At 44.5% G+C, this 18,169-nt stretch overlaps 1 protein-coding gene across 1 annotated transcript in view; it reads left to right on the top strand.

Annotated features, from left to right (window-relative positions):
* The window catches only part of FABP3 (fatty acid binding protein 3), a 414,574-nt gene extending 401,859 nt beyond the window's left edge, over positions 1-12,715 (top strand). Inside the window, exons 3-5 of the mRNA XM_063140770.1 lie at positions 6,784-6,956; positions 9,813-9,914; positions 12,505-12,715. Of these exons, the coding sequence (XP_062996840.1) occupies positions 6,784-6,956; positions 9,813-9,914; positions 12,505-12,558 (329 nt within the window). The 3' untranslated portion in view covers positions 12,559-12,715. The remainder of the gene's footprint in view (positions 1-6,783; positions 6,957-9,812; positions 9,915-12,504) is intronic.
* The last annotated feature ends 5,454 nt before the right edge of the window (positions 12,716-18,169 follow it).

Raw genomic sequence — 18,169 nt, 5'->3', positions numbered from 1 at the left:
GCCTGTGTGCGCGCGGCGAGTTTTAATTCGGATCGCCGGGGCTGCGGAGGGCGTGCGTTGAGCGGACAAAGGGGGAGCCGATCGCTCACTCTGCTTTCTAGCGTTCCCTTCCATTTCCCTTTCAAACAGCTGCTTTGGAGCGGTGGTTGTGGGCTGGGGTGGGGCGGGGCGGGACGCGCCACGTGCGTTTTCCTGAAGAAAGACTGAGGCCCTTTCTGCACCTAAGGATTATCCCAGGAAAATGGAGGGATCGTCCCTGCCTGCTCTCGGGATCCCCTGTGTGTCATTTGGATGCACAGGGATGATCCCGGAAAAAAGGCAGCTGTAGAAACGGCCTGAGCAGCAGATCCGTTCACGCTACTAACGCGGCGTAATGTGTCTTTTTTCTGGCGGTGGCGGCATAGTTGGGGCGGCCCTATAGCCTGCGCACCTACGATTAAGCCCCGTGGAATTCAGTAGGAGTCCCTCCTCCTGCGTGGACACGCCTAGGATCGCGTTATTGCTAGAAAGGGCGCCGAGTGGGATGGGGAAGGCAGGGCGGGGCACTTTCTCACAAGGAGGCGTCATGGCCTGGGGCCGGGCAGCAGCGCTGCTTCCGCTCTGGCTCTCTCTGGGTGGGGCGAGCTGACCCTGGCTGGAGTAAGCCAAATCGCCACCCTTTTGGCTCATGCTGCAGAGGCTTGGCATTAAGCTAGGGTGACCATATGAAAAGGAGGACAGGGCTCCTGTATCTTTAACAGTTGCATAGAAAAGGGAATTTCAGCAGGTGTCATTTGTAGGCCTGCAGCACCTGGTAGAAATTCCCTCTTCATCACAACAGTTAAAAGTGCAGGAGCTATACTTGAGTGACCAGATTTAAAAGAGGGCAGGGCACCTGCAGCTTTAACTGTTGTGATGAAGAGGAAATTTCACCAGGTTCTCCATATATACAAATGACACCTGCAGAAATCCCCTTTTCAATACAACTGTTTATTTATTTATATTTATTTATTTGTTACATTTATATACCGCCCCATAGCCGAAGCTCTCTGAGCGGTTTACAAAAGTTAAAAACAGTAAACATTAAAAGTATACAAAATTTAAAAACAACAGTATCCATTTAAAAACAACAGTTAAAAGATACAGGAGCCCTGTCCTCCTTTTCATACAGTCACCCTAATTAAGCAGGCCTGCCCTTGGACGGGGGGGAGGCAAAGGGCTCAGGCCCCTGCACAACAGGGTGCCCTGACAAGCTTGTGTGGGTGACAGGGACCCCCCCCCCAAATCCCTCTGGGTGGTCCTGACATTAAGTGCTACATAGGGCCCGGCCCACTGTGTGTGTGTTGGGTAACTTGTATGCCAAAACATCTGGAGATCCACAACACCCATCAGCACCACGCCTCATCACCAATGGTGAGCAGAGGAAGCTCTATATTGGGGGTGAATAGGGCAGCGACCCTCTACCTCTGCCCGCCCACTTGTGGCAGAGAAATCCCCCACAGCAACCGGGTATATTTGCTGCAAAGCATGGCATGCAGCTGTCAAGTGTCAGGCATGAAGTTCTCCTGCATGCCTCCAACAATCTCACTAGAATATTGAGTTTCAGCCCTGATCTCAGCCTCAATGAGTACCAGGTGTCACTGATAGTGGAGGGATGATGGAGTTGTAGGCCAAAACACCTGGAGAGACACGGTTGCCCACCCCTGGTAGGCAGATAGAAATCCCACTGTTTCCTCCCACCTCTCGTTTGTTGAGTATTGGAGCAATAGCTCGTTAACAATGTGAACCTGTGCATGCTATGTTTACCTACTTAGAAGTAAGCCTTACTATGGGCCTATTCAGAAAACATGTTCAGTCATGGTTAGGCCACTAACCCTTTTGCAGCAAATGGTTATTGAGCATGGTTAAAGCATGATTAGGAACCATGACACTTAAGTCCTGGTTCACATGACACACTAAGACATAGTGTTTTGCTCGAAACACTTAACCATCGTAGTTTAGTGCATTGTCTGAATGGCACTGATAAGTATTAGGCCTTTGCTTCCAGGTTGGGTAGAGGATTGCTGCATATAGGATAGAGACTTGGCCAGGACACCTATTTCTATATATTTGATGTCTGCTCCATTTTTACCTCCTGCTTTTTACAACAGTGCCCTGCACAGCTCCAGATATTCCACCTATGCCCTTACTTGTTTATTTGCTGGGGGGGGCGGGGCGTCTCCACGGGTTTGCCCCTTGCTTGGATTCTCTAGAAGTTCAATTTAAGAGCAGTGGTTTCTTAGTAAACTTTGAAGTGCAGGTACTCATCATGACAATCCTCATAGGCACGTGCCCAAGGACCATGCAAGACCTCAGGCAACATTGCTGATCCATATCAACAAACCAGATCTAGCCATTTCCCTCCCCATCAGGAGCAGGTCTTTTGTAAAGCAAATGGGTCTTAATTTCCATTTCGAAACCAATCGACCCCCCAAATACTTCGCAAATATATTATTTCTGGGCAGTGGGGGGGGGGGGAATTAACCTCAGAGGGAGCAGGAAAGTCCGTAGGGGGTGGCAGATCAGTGCCATGTGAGCCCTGGCTCTGCTAGGATAGTGTTTATGGGTGGTTACATGTGCATACACATCTAGGGGAGGAACCAAGGTTCATGAGTACAGCACATGTTTTTCATGCAGAGGATCCCAGGTTCAATTCCTTGCACCTGAAACCCTAGAGAGTCACTTCCAGTCATTGTCAAAAATACTGGAGTAGGTGGACCAAAGTTCTGATTCCGTATAAGGCAGCATCCTGTGCATGAATGCTAAAGCACCATGTGCTTCCCCGATGCCATTTTGCACATGGTTCCTGTGATCTGTTTTGAGTTGATAATGTCTGCTTTAAGGCAGTCGTGTTTCTCTGTCTGTGCTTCTCCTTCAGAAGCGCACCCATGCTTGAAGGTCACACTAGATGGCATTGTGACAGCTTAGGAACATAGGAATTGACCTTACACCAGTTCAGACAGTTGGTCTGTTGAGCCCACTATTGACGTTTCAGCGCATTCGAGCAGATGCGTTTCCCATCCCTTGCCACCCAGAATCCTTTTAAGCTAGAAACGCTGGGGATTGAACTTGGGACCTTCGGCATGCAAAGCAGGTGCTCTACCACCAAGCTGTGGTCCCTGCATAACAAAGTTCTGTGCAGGTTTCATCATAGAGCTTCGCCGGTCCCAAAGTACAGTCATGTGATTCCGGTACTCAAAGCAAGAGTGCCATGAATGAGGCTCACCTGCCCACTCCCAACCAGTGAGATTTGCTGGCAGTTCTTGTCTCGGGGAGGTGGGGAGCCCAGTCCCAACCACAGCCTACTATCAGCCAGCCATCCCATCAAAGTCACCTTCCTTTTAAAACTTAACTTTATCTGTTGCTCTATTTTTCCTCCAAGTGGCATCCTTTGATCAAAGAGGATGAAATGGAGAGGAGTTCCATTGCAGGGTTGGGTTCCTTGCAGGACGAAAAAGGAGAAGTATAAATAGAATAACTTTTTCAGTTCTCTCTCCTTCCCACTGTCTCATTTTATCTTCACAATGACCCTGCAAGGGAGGTTTGGCTGAGGGACTGGTCAGAGGTCACCCAGTGAGGTTCATGACTGCGTGGGAAGTTGAACCTGAATCTCGCCAGCCCTTGTCTGGCTCGTGAACCCAGCCCAACACCTTCCAGATGACTTTGGATCCCAACTCACATCATTCTCAGCCAGCATGCTGACTGAGGATGATGGAAGCTGTAGTCCAAAATCATCTGGAGTGTGCCGGGTTGGGGAAGGCTGCTCTATAGCCACTACACCTCACTAAAAAACAGCAAGGGGGGAGCTGGCCACAGGGTGCGACCTTTCCTGGAACTTTGAGTGCCCAGTGTTTCTCTGTAGTTGGGTGTTGGCTCAAAGGAGCGACCGCTTCCCATAGGCCAAGAGTGGACGAAAGATAGATCTTGGGGTGTTTTGGACTTCAAGTCCCAGAAGCCTCTGCCAGCATGACCAATGGTCAGGAGTGTTGGGAATTGAAGTCCAAAATATCTGGAGATCTACTTCCTGCAACACCTGTACCCTAGGCAGTCATTTTTCTGTCCAACAGAGATAAAATATCAATTAGATGACAAGCAAAATGTGGGTGGATCCACCGCTCAAGAGGAATGCAAGTCTCAAGAAAGCCTCGCCCCACTACATTAGGTTCAAGAGGAGCCCTGAACTCATACATCATGCTTGGAGAGCTCTTACCTGCAGCTTATCATATGCAAACACCCAGACCTCTTTTCAGGCCTCACTATCGAGTGTCTCCGTACCAGGCAAAGCCATCGTTCCAGTTCTCTCCCAGGACTATTTGAGGAGGCCCAACTTTCCCCATCTTGGGCACTACTGAAGAATTTTCCCAAACTCCACCTTCAGCTTGACTCTGCCTTGATTACGATGAGCGAAACTTTGCTTCTGATCTATCTGAAAAGCTTTCAGGCCACAATTGCAATATGATCAAAGTTTTAAAGCAGTAACTAATGAAAATGAAAAGAAATCCAGCTAAGTGATTCCTAAAATGGGTCCAACCATTTAAAACACACACATTAAAACCAGCAGAAAATAACTTTAAAATCCCAAACTGCCCCATTTCTGCTAAACAGCAATTTGAAACGACGGGGGTCTTTAAGACCTCTGAGAGCCAGAACTGACCGGGCCAGCCATATACTGGTGGAGAGCGGGGAGAGATTTTCTCAAATGGGGAGATTTGAGGGGGAGAGCAGGAAGGTGTTTTGAAAGCAGAGGCAAAGAGGATTGCTGGATCATGCCAACCTTTTCAGGCCATGCTGGATGGCTCATACTGGGAGCTGTAGAACCTTTTCTTTCTAAACATGCACTGGATTGCATCCTAAATCACCAAACAAGGTTTTGAGTGCATGCAATCCTGGAATAAGAATATGGAATAAGATCTAAATATACAATGCCGAAAAGTGAATGAACAATCATCCCCCCCCCACGCAAAAAATAATAATCCAACAACGAAAATCTGCATACTTGATGTCAGAATGAATGGTGCTATGTTCTTAATTCCTGAATAGGTAACTTTGTATTTTTAAAGAAATAATACATTGACAAAGGTATGAGAATCTGGCAATATCCTGTTTCGTAGAACATCGGATGCTACCATTAAATAATCAAGGTTCTTCTTCTCTATATACATGCATCCTTCCATTCTTTCCCCCAAAAGACCATCAGCTGCCTAAAAGCTAAAGTTTTCTTGAAATGCCTTCTCAAGTATTTTAATAATGTAAAGCCTGGCGATAAACATCTAAAGTCTGCTGGCTGGCTACTATTTAACATTGGCAATGCTCCCCTTATTTTCGATATGATACATGTGTGTATACTTTGAGGGTGGGGGGGATGTATAGAAGACCTGTTACCTAGGGAGGTAGTGGGCTCTCCCACACTAGAGGCATTCAAGAGGCAGCTGGACAACCATCTGTCAGGGATGCTTTAAGGTGGATTCCTGCATCGAGCAGGGGGTTGGACTCCATGGCCTTATAGGCCCCTTCCAACTGTATAAATAATTCCTGCATCGAGCAGAGGGTTGGACTCCATGGCCTTATAGGCCCCTTCCAACTCTACTATTCTATGATTATCCTGCATGGGTTGTATTCAGTAGTTTAATTGTAGTAGTTGTGTGTTCTGAAGCGTTTGTTGGTGTTTCTGGTTTGGCATAAGGAAGGCTCCGTACGTTTCTAAACAATCGATTACCCCGCATAGTTGCACAATTCCTTGTAACGTTGTACCTCTTTCTCAAGGCAGCCTGGCCATAGAAGCAAACTAGCAACAACTGCTTCTTGTAGAAACATAAAATTCAATGTTTACTTTAAAAACACACATTTTCCCTTCAGCTTTGAGGTGTGGGATGGTTGTCTGAAAAGGCACCCTCTTTGTAATGGCGGTTCAGTATTTAGAATATTTCCCCCTTTCTCTTTAGAATTTACGGACAGACAGACATTTTGCTTTGGTTACCCTTGTATCACACATTGGCTGGGTTAGGTTCACCCAACGTGACAATCCTGAGTACAGGCTGAGTGTGGGTTGTGGTTGTAATGTGCAAATCTAGATGTGCTAACAAACCATGTCTTGTTGACCACAAACAACCCATGAATAGAACCATGGTTTGTTGTTGGGTTGTGAACTATGGGTTGCTCGTGGTTAACAAATTGTGATTTGTTAGCATGACTGGGATCACACCACACAGTAATCCACAATTCAACAACAACCCATAATTTAATGAGAATTCACACTCAACCCATACTCTGGTTTGTCATGTTGTGTGAACCAGGTTCTAGGTAATTTGTGAGGTCGGAGATCAGCAAAAGGGGCACAAGGTAGCAGAGTGGAAGAAGAGGCTACTGTTCATGTGTAGGAACAGTAAGAGTTGGAGTAGAGTTGGAGAACATGCATCCCTCCAGATATTGTTGGACTCCAACTTCCACCAGCACTAGCCTGTAGAACCTAGGATTATGGTGACAGAAGTTGGAGTCCAACAGCATCTGGGGTGGGGGTGGTGCAGGTTCCACACTCCAAAGCCACTTTGCACTAGTGCAACTGTTCCTAGATCTTCTCAAAAACTTCTGGAGAACTTTGGAAAAGGATCTTTGACCCCAATCTTCAGGTGGAGTAAGCAGATCCTGACAGACTCACTATTAGTTTGCAACAGTTAATGATTTGTCCCTGACTGAGTAGTCCAAGATGTTTAGGCTCCTTATTACTTGAGGATTTTAATTTTGGGGCCTCCTTGTCTTTTCCTGCAGAGGTGGGCTTTGCCACAAGGCAGATCGCAAACATGACCAAACCCACCACCATTATCGAGGTTGACTCTGACAAGTTCACCATCAAGACCCAGAGCGCGTTCAAGAGCACAGAGATCATCTTCAAACTGGGAGAACAATTTGATGAGATCACAGCAGATGACAGACACGTCAAGGTAGCAGTTCCAGAACATTGATATCTATCAACTGGAGTCTGGTGCAAAAGATGCATGTTCAGAATTTTTATTTTATTTTTTAAAAAATCTGAACCAAGAGTTTTGTTCTCTGAGTACCAGAGCTGAATAGAATTCAACAGTCCTTCTACATAAAACTTTTCTCCTGGTTACCCCAATCTTTCTTCATTTCAGTAGTATAATTTAGGGTGGTGGAGAGACATCATTTGTTCCCGCTATTATTAAACAATTGGGAGCCAGATCTCATGTAGAGATCAACCAGTAGATTTGTATCTACCTTCATATATTACAGCCCAACTTCTCATGCAGGCAGAGAAGCTCCCTTTTGGGCAAGTCTGGGCAACTTATAGCCTTCTGGATGTTTTAGCCTCCAACTCCCATCAGCCCTAGCTAGCATAGCCAGTGGTGAAGGATCATGGGAATTGTAGTCCAAAACATCTGGAATTGCCCATCCCTGCTTTTGGGCTTGATGACTGAAGCTGGGATCTTTTGCACACTTTCTTGGGAGTAAGCCCCATTGAATTCTGTGGGATTTAGAGCTTCATCCCACGTACCTGTTTCCCTCGAATTATCCCCTGCAGCACTAAGCTGTCGGCATTGTTGTTGTTGTTGCTAAATCACACCCCAGGCGGCAGTGCTCCTAAGATCCTTTGCAAAGGGTTTAAGGGGGGAAATGTAAAAAAAATCAATGGATGACCCAATCCGATTCAAATTTGGTATGCTTAAAGCTCTCCTTAATATCTATTACTGTGCCAATTTTGATGTATTTGTCTTTAAAGCTTATGCAGATGTAAGCATTTGTTTAATTTGCACTTTAAACATATCAAATCCTGCTCCTACGCCCCAGTGGCTGCTCGGAAAACAACAAATGATTTGCTCGAAATCTAGTAGCATAATAGGGTGGGTCTTTTCCCTTTATAGCACAATTAAAGCAGGATGCATGGGAGTAGTTCACAGTCAAAGCAGATTATAAACTGGAAAACTTCAGAGTACTTTACAATATAAGCAAAATCTAAGCTGGAAAACATCAGAGTCCTTTGCACGCAATTCGCAGTGATTGTACAGTATAACCCTGGTGTGATAAAGCTCTTATTTCTGAGTAAATATGCAAAGGCTTGCGCTGATCAAAACGTTAACTTGGAGCATTAGATGCCTATTCATCAAACCGGCCTTCTGTTACCCTGTTATCAGATCTTCGATAAGCCAGTTCCACTGCTGTGGCTTTGATCTTTAGGATCCACAAAAGGAAATTGTGCTACTGTGTCTTTTTTTTTTTAAGCAATTCGAAATGACCGCTGCAGTATCAAAGCCTTGTGATAATTATTTTTACTAGCTTAAAGCTTATCACAGTAATTCCAGTTTCATTCATCGTACAGCCATGACTCACTGGAGGAATCTCCCATCATGGTTCAGTGTTGCAAAAGGTAACCTTTGATGGTGCTGTAAAACTTTTTTTTTTTTTTCCAAAACGAGGGCCACAAGATTGGATCAGTTTTATTGGAGGGCATACTAATTTCATTTTTCTGAATCTCTTTTGGCTCCGGTGAGTTACTGTAGAAAGGAACAATCAAGACCAAAAAAAAAGTGAATACTGGTCTTTCCTTTGCAGTGGACACTTTTGACAATCAAGTTGTAAATTCTCTCACTGCTTTTCTTATCTGCAAAAAGTCACTTAGAGTAAAGACTTGCTTGTGTGCAACTTTATTTATCCTCGATAAGAGCCCCGTGATTAATCTGCCAAAAATATCTTTTAAGTGGGGGGGGGGGGGCGGCCCTGTCGAAAACATAATGAGGGGCTAATGGAAATATCTCATGGGCTCCCTGCAGGGAAAAAGTATGTGTGACTTGCTGACAAGCTGCAGACTTGACCTTCAAAACAACATCAGTTTGGTTGGCAGGCAGGCTGGAGGACAAAGCAGCTAGAGTGACACTTCTGTGGCCTGCAACAGGTCCAGCGGTAGAGAAAGGGCCTGGCACTTTGGACGGATGGGCCTAGGCTGAGCGGCTGGGAACTGGCTGAGACTCCAGCATGCAACTGCACATCCCAAACAATTGCTAATGCAGTTGCAAAAGGTGTGCATATGGAAGGAGGAACATGTTTGGGGAGGTGAAAAAAGACTTACCCAGTACTTCAGTTGCTGGGAGAGAGCAGGCATTGTCAGGCACCTGCCAAGGCCCCATGCCCTAGCATGGTCCCATCGACACCGGCTGGACATCAGGAAAAACTTCCTGACTGTTAGAGCAGTACGACAATGGAACCAGTGACCTAGGGAGGTGGTGGGCTCTCCCACACTAGAGGCCTTCGAGAGGCAGCTGGACAACCATCTGTCAGGGATGCTTTAAGGTGGATTCCTGCACTGAGCAGGGGGTTGGACTCAGTGGCCTTGTAGACCCCTTCCAACTCTACTATTCTCTGATTCTATGACCTAAGTCCCCTGGAGTTGCTGCTCTTCTTCACCCTTGCAACCTGCTTCCTCACTGCCACTCGCTCTGGCCCAGACGGTGGTGGTGAAGAAAAGGAGGAGCAGGAGATGCCATGGCCTGCTTGCTTACTGGCTCTCTGGTTGTCAAGTAAGCAACTGGCATCAATGATGAGGAAAAGAAGGAAGAGTAATAGTAGCGGGTGACAATGGTGCTGAGAAGGTAGACTTACTGGAGGCGGGGAGGCCGGGGGCTGTTGAGGGCTCTCTGGCCAAGGGTCCACCTTCTGCTTCCCTCACTCCATTTTCTTTCCCACAGGCCTGTTGATGTGAATTGGACCTGGGGGCAGGGCAGTTCAGCTGTTATAATCCCCAAGTTTGGGGGCTCTCTAATGAGCCTGATGGTTTCTTTTTGCAGTCGCTTGTGACGCTAGAAGGAGGGAAACTTGTCCATGTGCAGAAATGGGCCGGAAAGGAGACCACCCTCATCCGAGAACTGAAGGATGGAAAACTAATTTTGGTAAGATGGTCAAAGTACACTTCTGTTTATTGAAACCTGCGGCCTGTACAGGCAAGTTAAAAATCTGAGGAGCAAACTGCTAGGGAAAGAAATCGGTCGCTAATAGAAACGGGCCGTCTGAGTCGTGCCAAAACGTCTCTGGAAACTGAGCAAGCCTCTCGGATTAAGTGAGAATTCTGAATTCTTTTCTTTCATTTCTCCTGTAGTTTGTGCTGTGACATGGAATTGACCGGTGTAACTAGTCAATCGACAAGTGGGCTCTACAACACAGCACGTTTTCCGCAGGGTGGGTTATTGCGTTGTCTGAACGCAGTCACGGTGGTTTGTTAACCATGCAATGGGCTTCTGAACCACCCCAAATGAGCCAAAAACAAATCATGGGGTCTCAAGGTAGCTTTTTTGAGAAAATAAATCATGCGGCATGGTTAACAAGCCACCCTGGCTGCATTCAGACGATGGCCAACGGTTCAACGATCAACCCATGGTTCAAAACAAACCACACTTAACTACTGAGAGTGGGTTAGTGTGTTGTGTGAACAACTCCATTCCTTCCCATGTGATGGCAAAGCTCCAACTGTCAGTTCCCTGGGACTACAGACTCTGGTCTCGAGACATCCATTGTCTAGAGAAGTAAAAACCACTGGGAAGCTGCACTCCCTCCCTCCTAGGATAAACATCACAGCAAGGGGGAGACCAACCTAGCCTTACGCAGTGTCCAGAGAAGGAACTTGTTTTGCCCTTCCCTGCCAGAAATAACACCTCTTAGAACTTTGAAACTAAGACTCAGTGCCCACATTTTGCTTTTTTCTCTCCTATCCCTCCCAATCCCTTTTTGTTTGGTGTCATTTTTTTTTTAGATTGTAAGCCTGAAGGAATGGGCTGAGTTATTATTAATCTATGTAGGCCATTCTGGGGGCCATTTTTGTTGTCGTCGAAGAGCAGGGTAAAAATGCTGTAAATGAATAAGGGATGTCTGCTAACATGATGCCTGTTGCAACTGACGCGTGCAGCATTTAAAAACAAAGTATGTCCGCCCCCACCAGCTTTTAAGTACTATTCCCCATCCTCAGGTAAATTTATGCAGAGGTAATCAACTAAGGGCACTAATAATAATAATAATAATAATAATAATAATAATAATAATAATTTTCATTTCTATACCAACCAATAGCTGAAGCTCTCTGGGCAGATTACAACAATTCATAAGACAGTACAATACAGCATTAAAAATACAGCATAAAATGTAAATATCCAAAATTTAAAACAATTTAGACAGCCGAAACGAAATACTAGAGCTGTTTTGATGACTGCCATAAATGTCCCATCATGTGCAATCCTATGCATGCTTAGAAAGAAAAAAGCCCTATAACCCCCATGCTGCCTGGGAAATACTGGGAACTGTTATTTATTTATTTATTTCATTTTTATATTATTATTATTATTATTATTATTATTATTATTATTAATTTATTTATTTATATAGCACCATCAATGTACATGGTGCTGTACAGAGTAAAACAGTAAATAGCAAGACTCTGCCGCATAGGCTTACAATCTAATAAAATCCTAGTAAAACAATAAGGAGGGGAAGAGAATGCAAATACCGCCTAATAGCCAAAGCTCTCTCTGTAAAAAAAAAAAAAAAAAATCTTTCTAGGGGTGAGCATATTACCCCACCATTAAAATCACTCCACTGGCTGCCAATTAGTTTCCGGGCAAAGTACAAAGTGTTGGTCATTACCTTTAAAGCCCTACATGGTTTGGGTCCAGGGTACCTGCAGGATCGCCTTCTCCCATACAGTCCGCCCCACACACTCAAGTCCTCTGGGGAGAACTTACTTCAGTCAGCCAAAACTAAGCTGACATCAGCTTCCCAGAGGACCTTTTCTTCTGTTGTCCCCGGATTGTGGAACGGCCTGCCGGAGGAGATTTGTAAAATTAACTCTGTGATTTTAAGACAGCTTTGAAGACTAGCCATTTATTTATTTATTTATTTATTTAGAGTATTTTTATCCCGCACCTCAGCCAAAAGGCTCTCGGAGTGGCTTACAATGTATCAATAAAGAAGACAGTCCCTACCCTCAGGCTTACGTTCTAAAAAAAAGACGTGACACACAAGGAAAAGTGGATGGGGAGGGAAGAGGGAGAAAATAAAAAGAAATTAAGGAGACTGTTTAGGCTGGTGGGAAGGCCCTGCTCCGTCCTCTCATCTCCCAATGGAGGGGCAAACCAACAGCTCCTTCTTCCCCACAGGGTGAAGATGTCAGTTAGCCCTGTGGGGGGGGGGGTGTCCAACTGAAGCAGGCCCCGATGGTGCCTGCCTGCTCCAGTCTCCCTCGCATCTTCTTCCCTCTTCATCTTTTTCCGGCAGGCCTACCCAGATGAATGTAAAATCAAGAATTTTTAAGATGTGTTGATTCCTGTACTAATGTTGTTCCCCGCCTCGATCCAAAAGGAGAAGCGAGTAATAATAATAATAATAATAATAATAATAATTGCATAGGATTGCACCCTGAACCTCATATAATTAACTAAGATCTTTTTTTAATAAGTTAACTTTATGTACATTTGTGTCTGTTTGCCTTTTCAGACTCTGACAATGGGCGACGTAACCTGCACTCGTACCTACCAAAAAGCAGAATAGAGCCTCCCGACCGTTTTCTACAAGTGGTTACCCAATGCCAAACGTGCTGCCAAATCGTCTGCATGGTGTTTCTCCTCCCCCCACAGTGTTTTTTGTATAATTATTGCTCTTTTTGAACCCATTCAGTATCCAGCTTTTGCTCTCTACACAGTTGCCCGTTTGGGTTTTGTTTTTGGCTTTTTCTTTTTTTTTAATACTGATGAAAGAAGAAGGTGGGGAAAAGAGACGAATGTGGAAGATAATAAACTGAAGCATTTGTTACATCATGGTTGTGTTTTGATGGCCCTGTTGTTGATGACGTATTGTTTAGTTACTTCGTTGAAAATCCATGGTGTGATTACCCCTGCCTTCTAGTTCCCAGGATTATTCAAAACAAGGATAAAAATGATATTTACTATTATTTATTTACTTATTTATTGCATTTTTATACCGCCCAACAGCCGAAGCTCCCTGGGCAGTTCACAAAAACTAAAACCATTCAAAGTATAAAACAAACAGTATAAAAACATGATTTAAATTACACATTAAAAACTGATTAAGAACATACCATACATGATTAAAACATATTTAAAACATTCTACTATGACATCATTTCCTATTAATTATGCATTACCAGAAAGACAGGTGATGGAGGCAGGTGGCTTCTGCATCACCTGTAAGGTCTAGTTCTTCGTGGTCCCTGTGCATCACACATATGGGTTCTGTGCCTACACGGAGCCCCAGTTCAGGAACACTCTATAGCAGAGCTTTCCAAACTTTTCATGTTGGTGACATACTTTTTAGACATGCATCATTTCGCGACACAGTAATTCAGTTTTACTAGCAAACCGAAGGTTAAACTAACCCCTTATAAGAGATACAAACACATACATAAATTGTAATGACGAAATGTACGGGGACACAACATATCTCATGAAAACCTTTCAATTATAGTTTTAAAAATATATGATTTGCAAGATAATATACATTTCCAAGACTTTTCACATTGAACCAATTTTGTCGAGCGGCGGTTGAGACGGTGTTCTATCAAAAAACTGGACCCATGGAATTTCTCGAATGCTTCCCTTCAGGTGCAGCCGCGTCACCGGAAGTGACGCGGAATCAGCTGTTTCGACCCGATTGTGCATACTGCGCATGCGCAGTACCTGTACGATCCCTCAACCGTGGTGTGCATACACAGATACGACGGAAGGGGAATATACTAGTGCACCATACTAATCGGCACCTTTGCTGCGTAAAAACGCATGCAAGTTGGTATTGCTTATTTCACATAGACTCAGAGGTTTCTCATTACGTTCGCGTGACACACCTACACACTGCAGCTGACACACTAACATGTCGCGACACACAGTTTGGAAAGCTCTGCTCTATAGCTAAAGAGGTTTGGCGGGCACCCTTCCCCCACCGTCCCCGTGCGCATGTCCACAGGGGTTCCTGACTATTCCCTCAGTTCTTTTCCCACTGCACAAGCTTCATGAGGAACTTCGTACGTTGGATCTGAATTTCGGTCGTTAGGACATTTAGCTAAGAGATTTTTTCTTATTTCCATTTTTTGTTTAATTTTCTTTCTTAGTGACTTAGTATTCTTTGACCTATCAACCCTTCTCCTGTTTTGGGAAGATAGTTACGGGTGCTTGGCCTCAAAAGGCCCGTTCCGCAGATGCCTCAAGTGCGGAGTTAAATTACCTCACGCAGACGGTACCAACCTCGGGAGGATGGAAGGATGAGTCGACCCGAGCTGGCTGCCTGAAACCAGCTTCCGCTGGGATCGAACTCAGGCCGTGGGGAGAGTTTCAGCTGCAGAAACTGCTGCTTTACCGCTCTGCGCCACACATCCTCACATCCATGGAATTTTAACACTCAATATCAGTGAAGAGAGCACACCTGCACTTGCTATCTGCTACTATGAATGACAAGACAGAGCACCCTACTAAGACAATAAAGTAGTATCTAGTTTGCAGCGGTCATGGAACATGTCCACGGTGCGTCTACAAATGTTGACTTCCTTTTGTTTCTACGAAGCAAAGCTCATTCATTGGAGGAGGACCAAGTTTTTAATCTCAGTGCTGTGTCTATGCTGCAATTCTACAAAAGCACAGAAAAAGCATTGAATGTTTTATTAGTCACGGCATTAACCTTCCTGAGAACCCCAGTTTTCGCTGGTTTTGTTTAAAAAAGAAAATAGGAAAAAGGAATTGCAGAGAATTTCCCCACTGTTTTAGAGATGGATTGGTACGAATGGGTTAACTCGTTTGTTCCTCTCAGAAGTCAAAGTCAGTTTATTATGGTAAATAACCAGCATATAGCAACAATTACACAATAAGATGCAGTTAATAACGAGAGTTTAAAAGTTGAAGTGTACAAGTGCCGGTAAAAGAAACAAGAAAAACCCATCTGTAGAACCTTCAAGGATGTTGATTTATCATGTCTCTATAACACATGATGGTTGCTGTGCAAAATCTAGCCACTTCAGCTGTCACCTGATAGTTCTGGTCTGACAAGAGATACTCTAGGTAGAATTCATCTGGCCTACCTGGATTTTTTTGTACGAGCAGGACCTGAAATCTTGACAGAAGTGGCAGTGAAGTAGGACGTGTGCTCCTATGTCAAAGGTAGGGCTTAAAACCATCCAATTTCAAGAGTAGCCCTACAGATTGAGGCAGCACTTCAGTTTTTTAAGAAACCTCAACAGCACTTAGAGACAACCTTATGGCTAGAGACAATAAGGAAGGAGACAATAAAAGAGAAAGACATCCCCACCCCAAAGATACTAAATAAGTAACAATTAACTGGGATTGGTTATTGGGAACATACTTGGCCTACGTAAATAATTTCATTGGCATTTGGCCCACTTTTGAACATTGAGCTACTTATTGAGACCCAGGAACTTGCATCATCTGCCCCATCACACTCTGCACATGCACTGAGGTTACTTTTGGAGGCTGTCTTCTGGGAGCCCCCACCATGAGATGGGGCAAGTGGTAGCCAGAGAAAGGGGGCTTGTGGAATTCTCTCTCCAGGGTGGCTTGCCTGGTCCCTAAATTGTTCTCTTTAAGCAACAGGCAAGGCATCATTTTTTTGCTGCTGCTGCAATAGTTGGTTTTTATGCTTCTGGAGCTGTATTGTGACTTATTTTTTAAAATAAATAAATGTAAACTGGCCCTAGAACAAAGCCAAAGGGGCTAAATTCGTGAAGATAAATCAAGCTGCATTCCACAAGCTATGCTAACAAATATCCACAGGGGAACCTGCAAGCATCAAAAATCAAGTCATTGTGTGCGGGACTTCCTATCTGTCTGACACTTGAAACCAAATGGAAACATAAGAGTATGTCAGTTTTCCATTTTTCAGCCAGTTAGGAAAAACAGCCTTGAAAGGTGTCCAAAAAAGCAGTGACTCATTCTCGGGACGATCAGATCTCTGGCTTTACTTGCCTAGTATCATGTGCTTAGAGCATTCATTGGAGTAGCCTCCTACTGATGCTTTGGGCCAGGACTTCCTAGACAGTTTGTAACAATTCCTAAACATACCTGAGAAAGGCCTAAATGACTCCCCCCCCCCCCCCCGCCATGGATGACTTCAGTGCGATGCTACAGAATCATAGAATCATAGAATAGCAGAGTTGGAAGGGGCCTACAAGGCCATCGAGTCCAACCCCCTGCTCAATGCAGGAATCCACCCTAAAGCATCCCTGACAGATGCTTGTCCAGCTGCCTCTTGAAGGCCTCTAGTGTGGGAGAGCCCACAACCTCCCTAGGTAGCTGATTCCATTGTCGCACTGCTCTAACAGTCAGGAAGTTTTTCCTGATGTCCAGCCGGAAGTGCTTTCTGTGATGAAGGAACCACTTCATTCCTACCTCTGGAGCAGTTTTCTTGATCATGTGTAGACTTCCTTAACACATTCCCACTGTCTATCTCACCAAGGTAAAATTGAAGGTCTACTTCCATTAAAAAAAAAATCTGAAGAAGTAATGTTGCTACCAGTAGCCCAACACACTTAATTTCTAATAACCTGGAGCGTACTGTATTTCTTCGATTCTAAGACACACTTTTTCCCCATATAAACATCTCTAAAAATGGGATGTGTCTTAGAATCACGGGTGTGATTATTATTCTTAGAATCAAAGCTTTTTTTTCTGTTGGTGGTACTGAAATTAGTGTGCCTCTTACAATCGAAGAAATACGGTATTCTATAGACGCCCTTTTGCTCTTCTTCTGGAACACTAGCCCATGAATCAAAGAAAACGTAAGTGTAAATTTCTCCCTGCTACGTCAGGGATTCTTTTATTAGACTAATTTACCCCCATGAAGAGTGAGGAAGTCAGATTTGGTTTTGCCTTTCTACAGTGGTTGAGAAAGAGAGAGGGGATGTTTATGAAGATTGGCTTAACAGGCAACAGAACAGCTGTTGTGCCTGTGTCTTCCCTCTCTGTCCTTGGACAATAAAAAAAAAAGTCTTGTAATATAGGAGGATGGATATGCTGTCCCAGTAGTAAGCCATGTCCCAATATCAGAGCCAGTGCAGGACATTTTGAAGCAAGCAGCAAATAGCATCCCTAACAGTAAAAAATAGCTAACAACTTGGCTGACCTTTCATGAAACCTCAGATCTGGTGCATGACATAGCTGCCTCACTCTGCCTATGGGTAGGCCTAGCTGTGGCTAGTATTATCATAGTGTACTCTGTGTAAGCTGCCTTGGGGATCCCCTTCTGGATCAGAAGGCAGGTTAGAAATTAAACAAATAAAGAGTATCTGAGAAATGTTTAGTGTGTACCAGAAGCTAGGATTGCTAAATACAATTTCCAGGGGCCAACAAATAGGGAATCCTTATCCTGCATGCCTTTTTACCCACCCCCGTCAATAGCACAATTAGGCAGGATCTACACTACTGCTTTAAAACGGTTTAGAACATTACACCACAATGACAATTGTTGGGGCCCAAGACACACTCCATATGCAGTTTTCAAACTGTTTTCAAAGTGTCATATCCTGCTTGGTGTGGATCTGGCCATAGAATTCTAAAATAACAAGGAAAACAAATTCACAATTTTAGTTCAGAATTTAGATTTTTGTTGTTTGGGCACAGTACTCAGCCCTGCCTAAAAACTGTAGGTTGCCAGGGTTAAGTTGGCCACTCATCACTGTGGTTAAATTTTCCAATCTGTACAGCAAGTGCTAACAAAATGCACTTTGCTTTGGCACATTATAAGATTACGTCCCCAAGCCTCCTTATGTCAATAGCAGACGGAGGGAATATAGTATTACAATTTCTTTCAGAAAAGCTTTGAAGAGCACTTCATCACAGTACAGACATGAATAAATATTTTAGCAATTATAGTTCTTGGATACTCAAAGGAATGATAGAATCTGTTGCATTGCTAAGAGCCTGTATGGATCTGAGGACATGTGTCATGTATGCCCCTACTGCTCTGGCGTTGGGAGCAGGTGACGCAGGGAATCAATCAGAAACAGGTTCTGATTCAGAAGATGCCAAGCCAGTGGGGGAGGAAGTTCACACGGGAGAGCCTCCAGCTGTGAATGCGACCCTCCCAGAGTCTGTCTCCTCAAGGCCAGATCCTATGCTCTCAGGAGACAGAGAGTCAACTTCCG

The sequence above is a fragment of the Elgaria multicarinata genome, chromosome 13 (assembly GCF_023053635.1).
Source record: "Elgaria multicarinata webbii isolate HBS135686 ecotype San Diego chromosome 13, rElgMul1.1.pri, whole genome shotgun sequence".
Lineage (NCBI taxonomy): Eukaryota > Metazoa > Chordata > Lepidosauria > Squamata > Anguidae > Elgaria > Elgaria multicarinata.
This window is presented reverse-complemented; position numbering and strand designations above follow the sequence as displayed.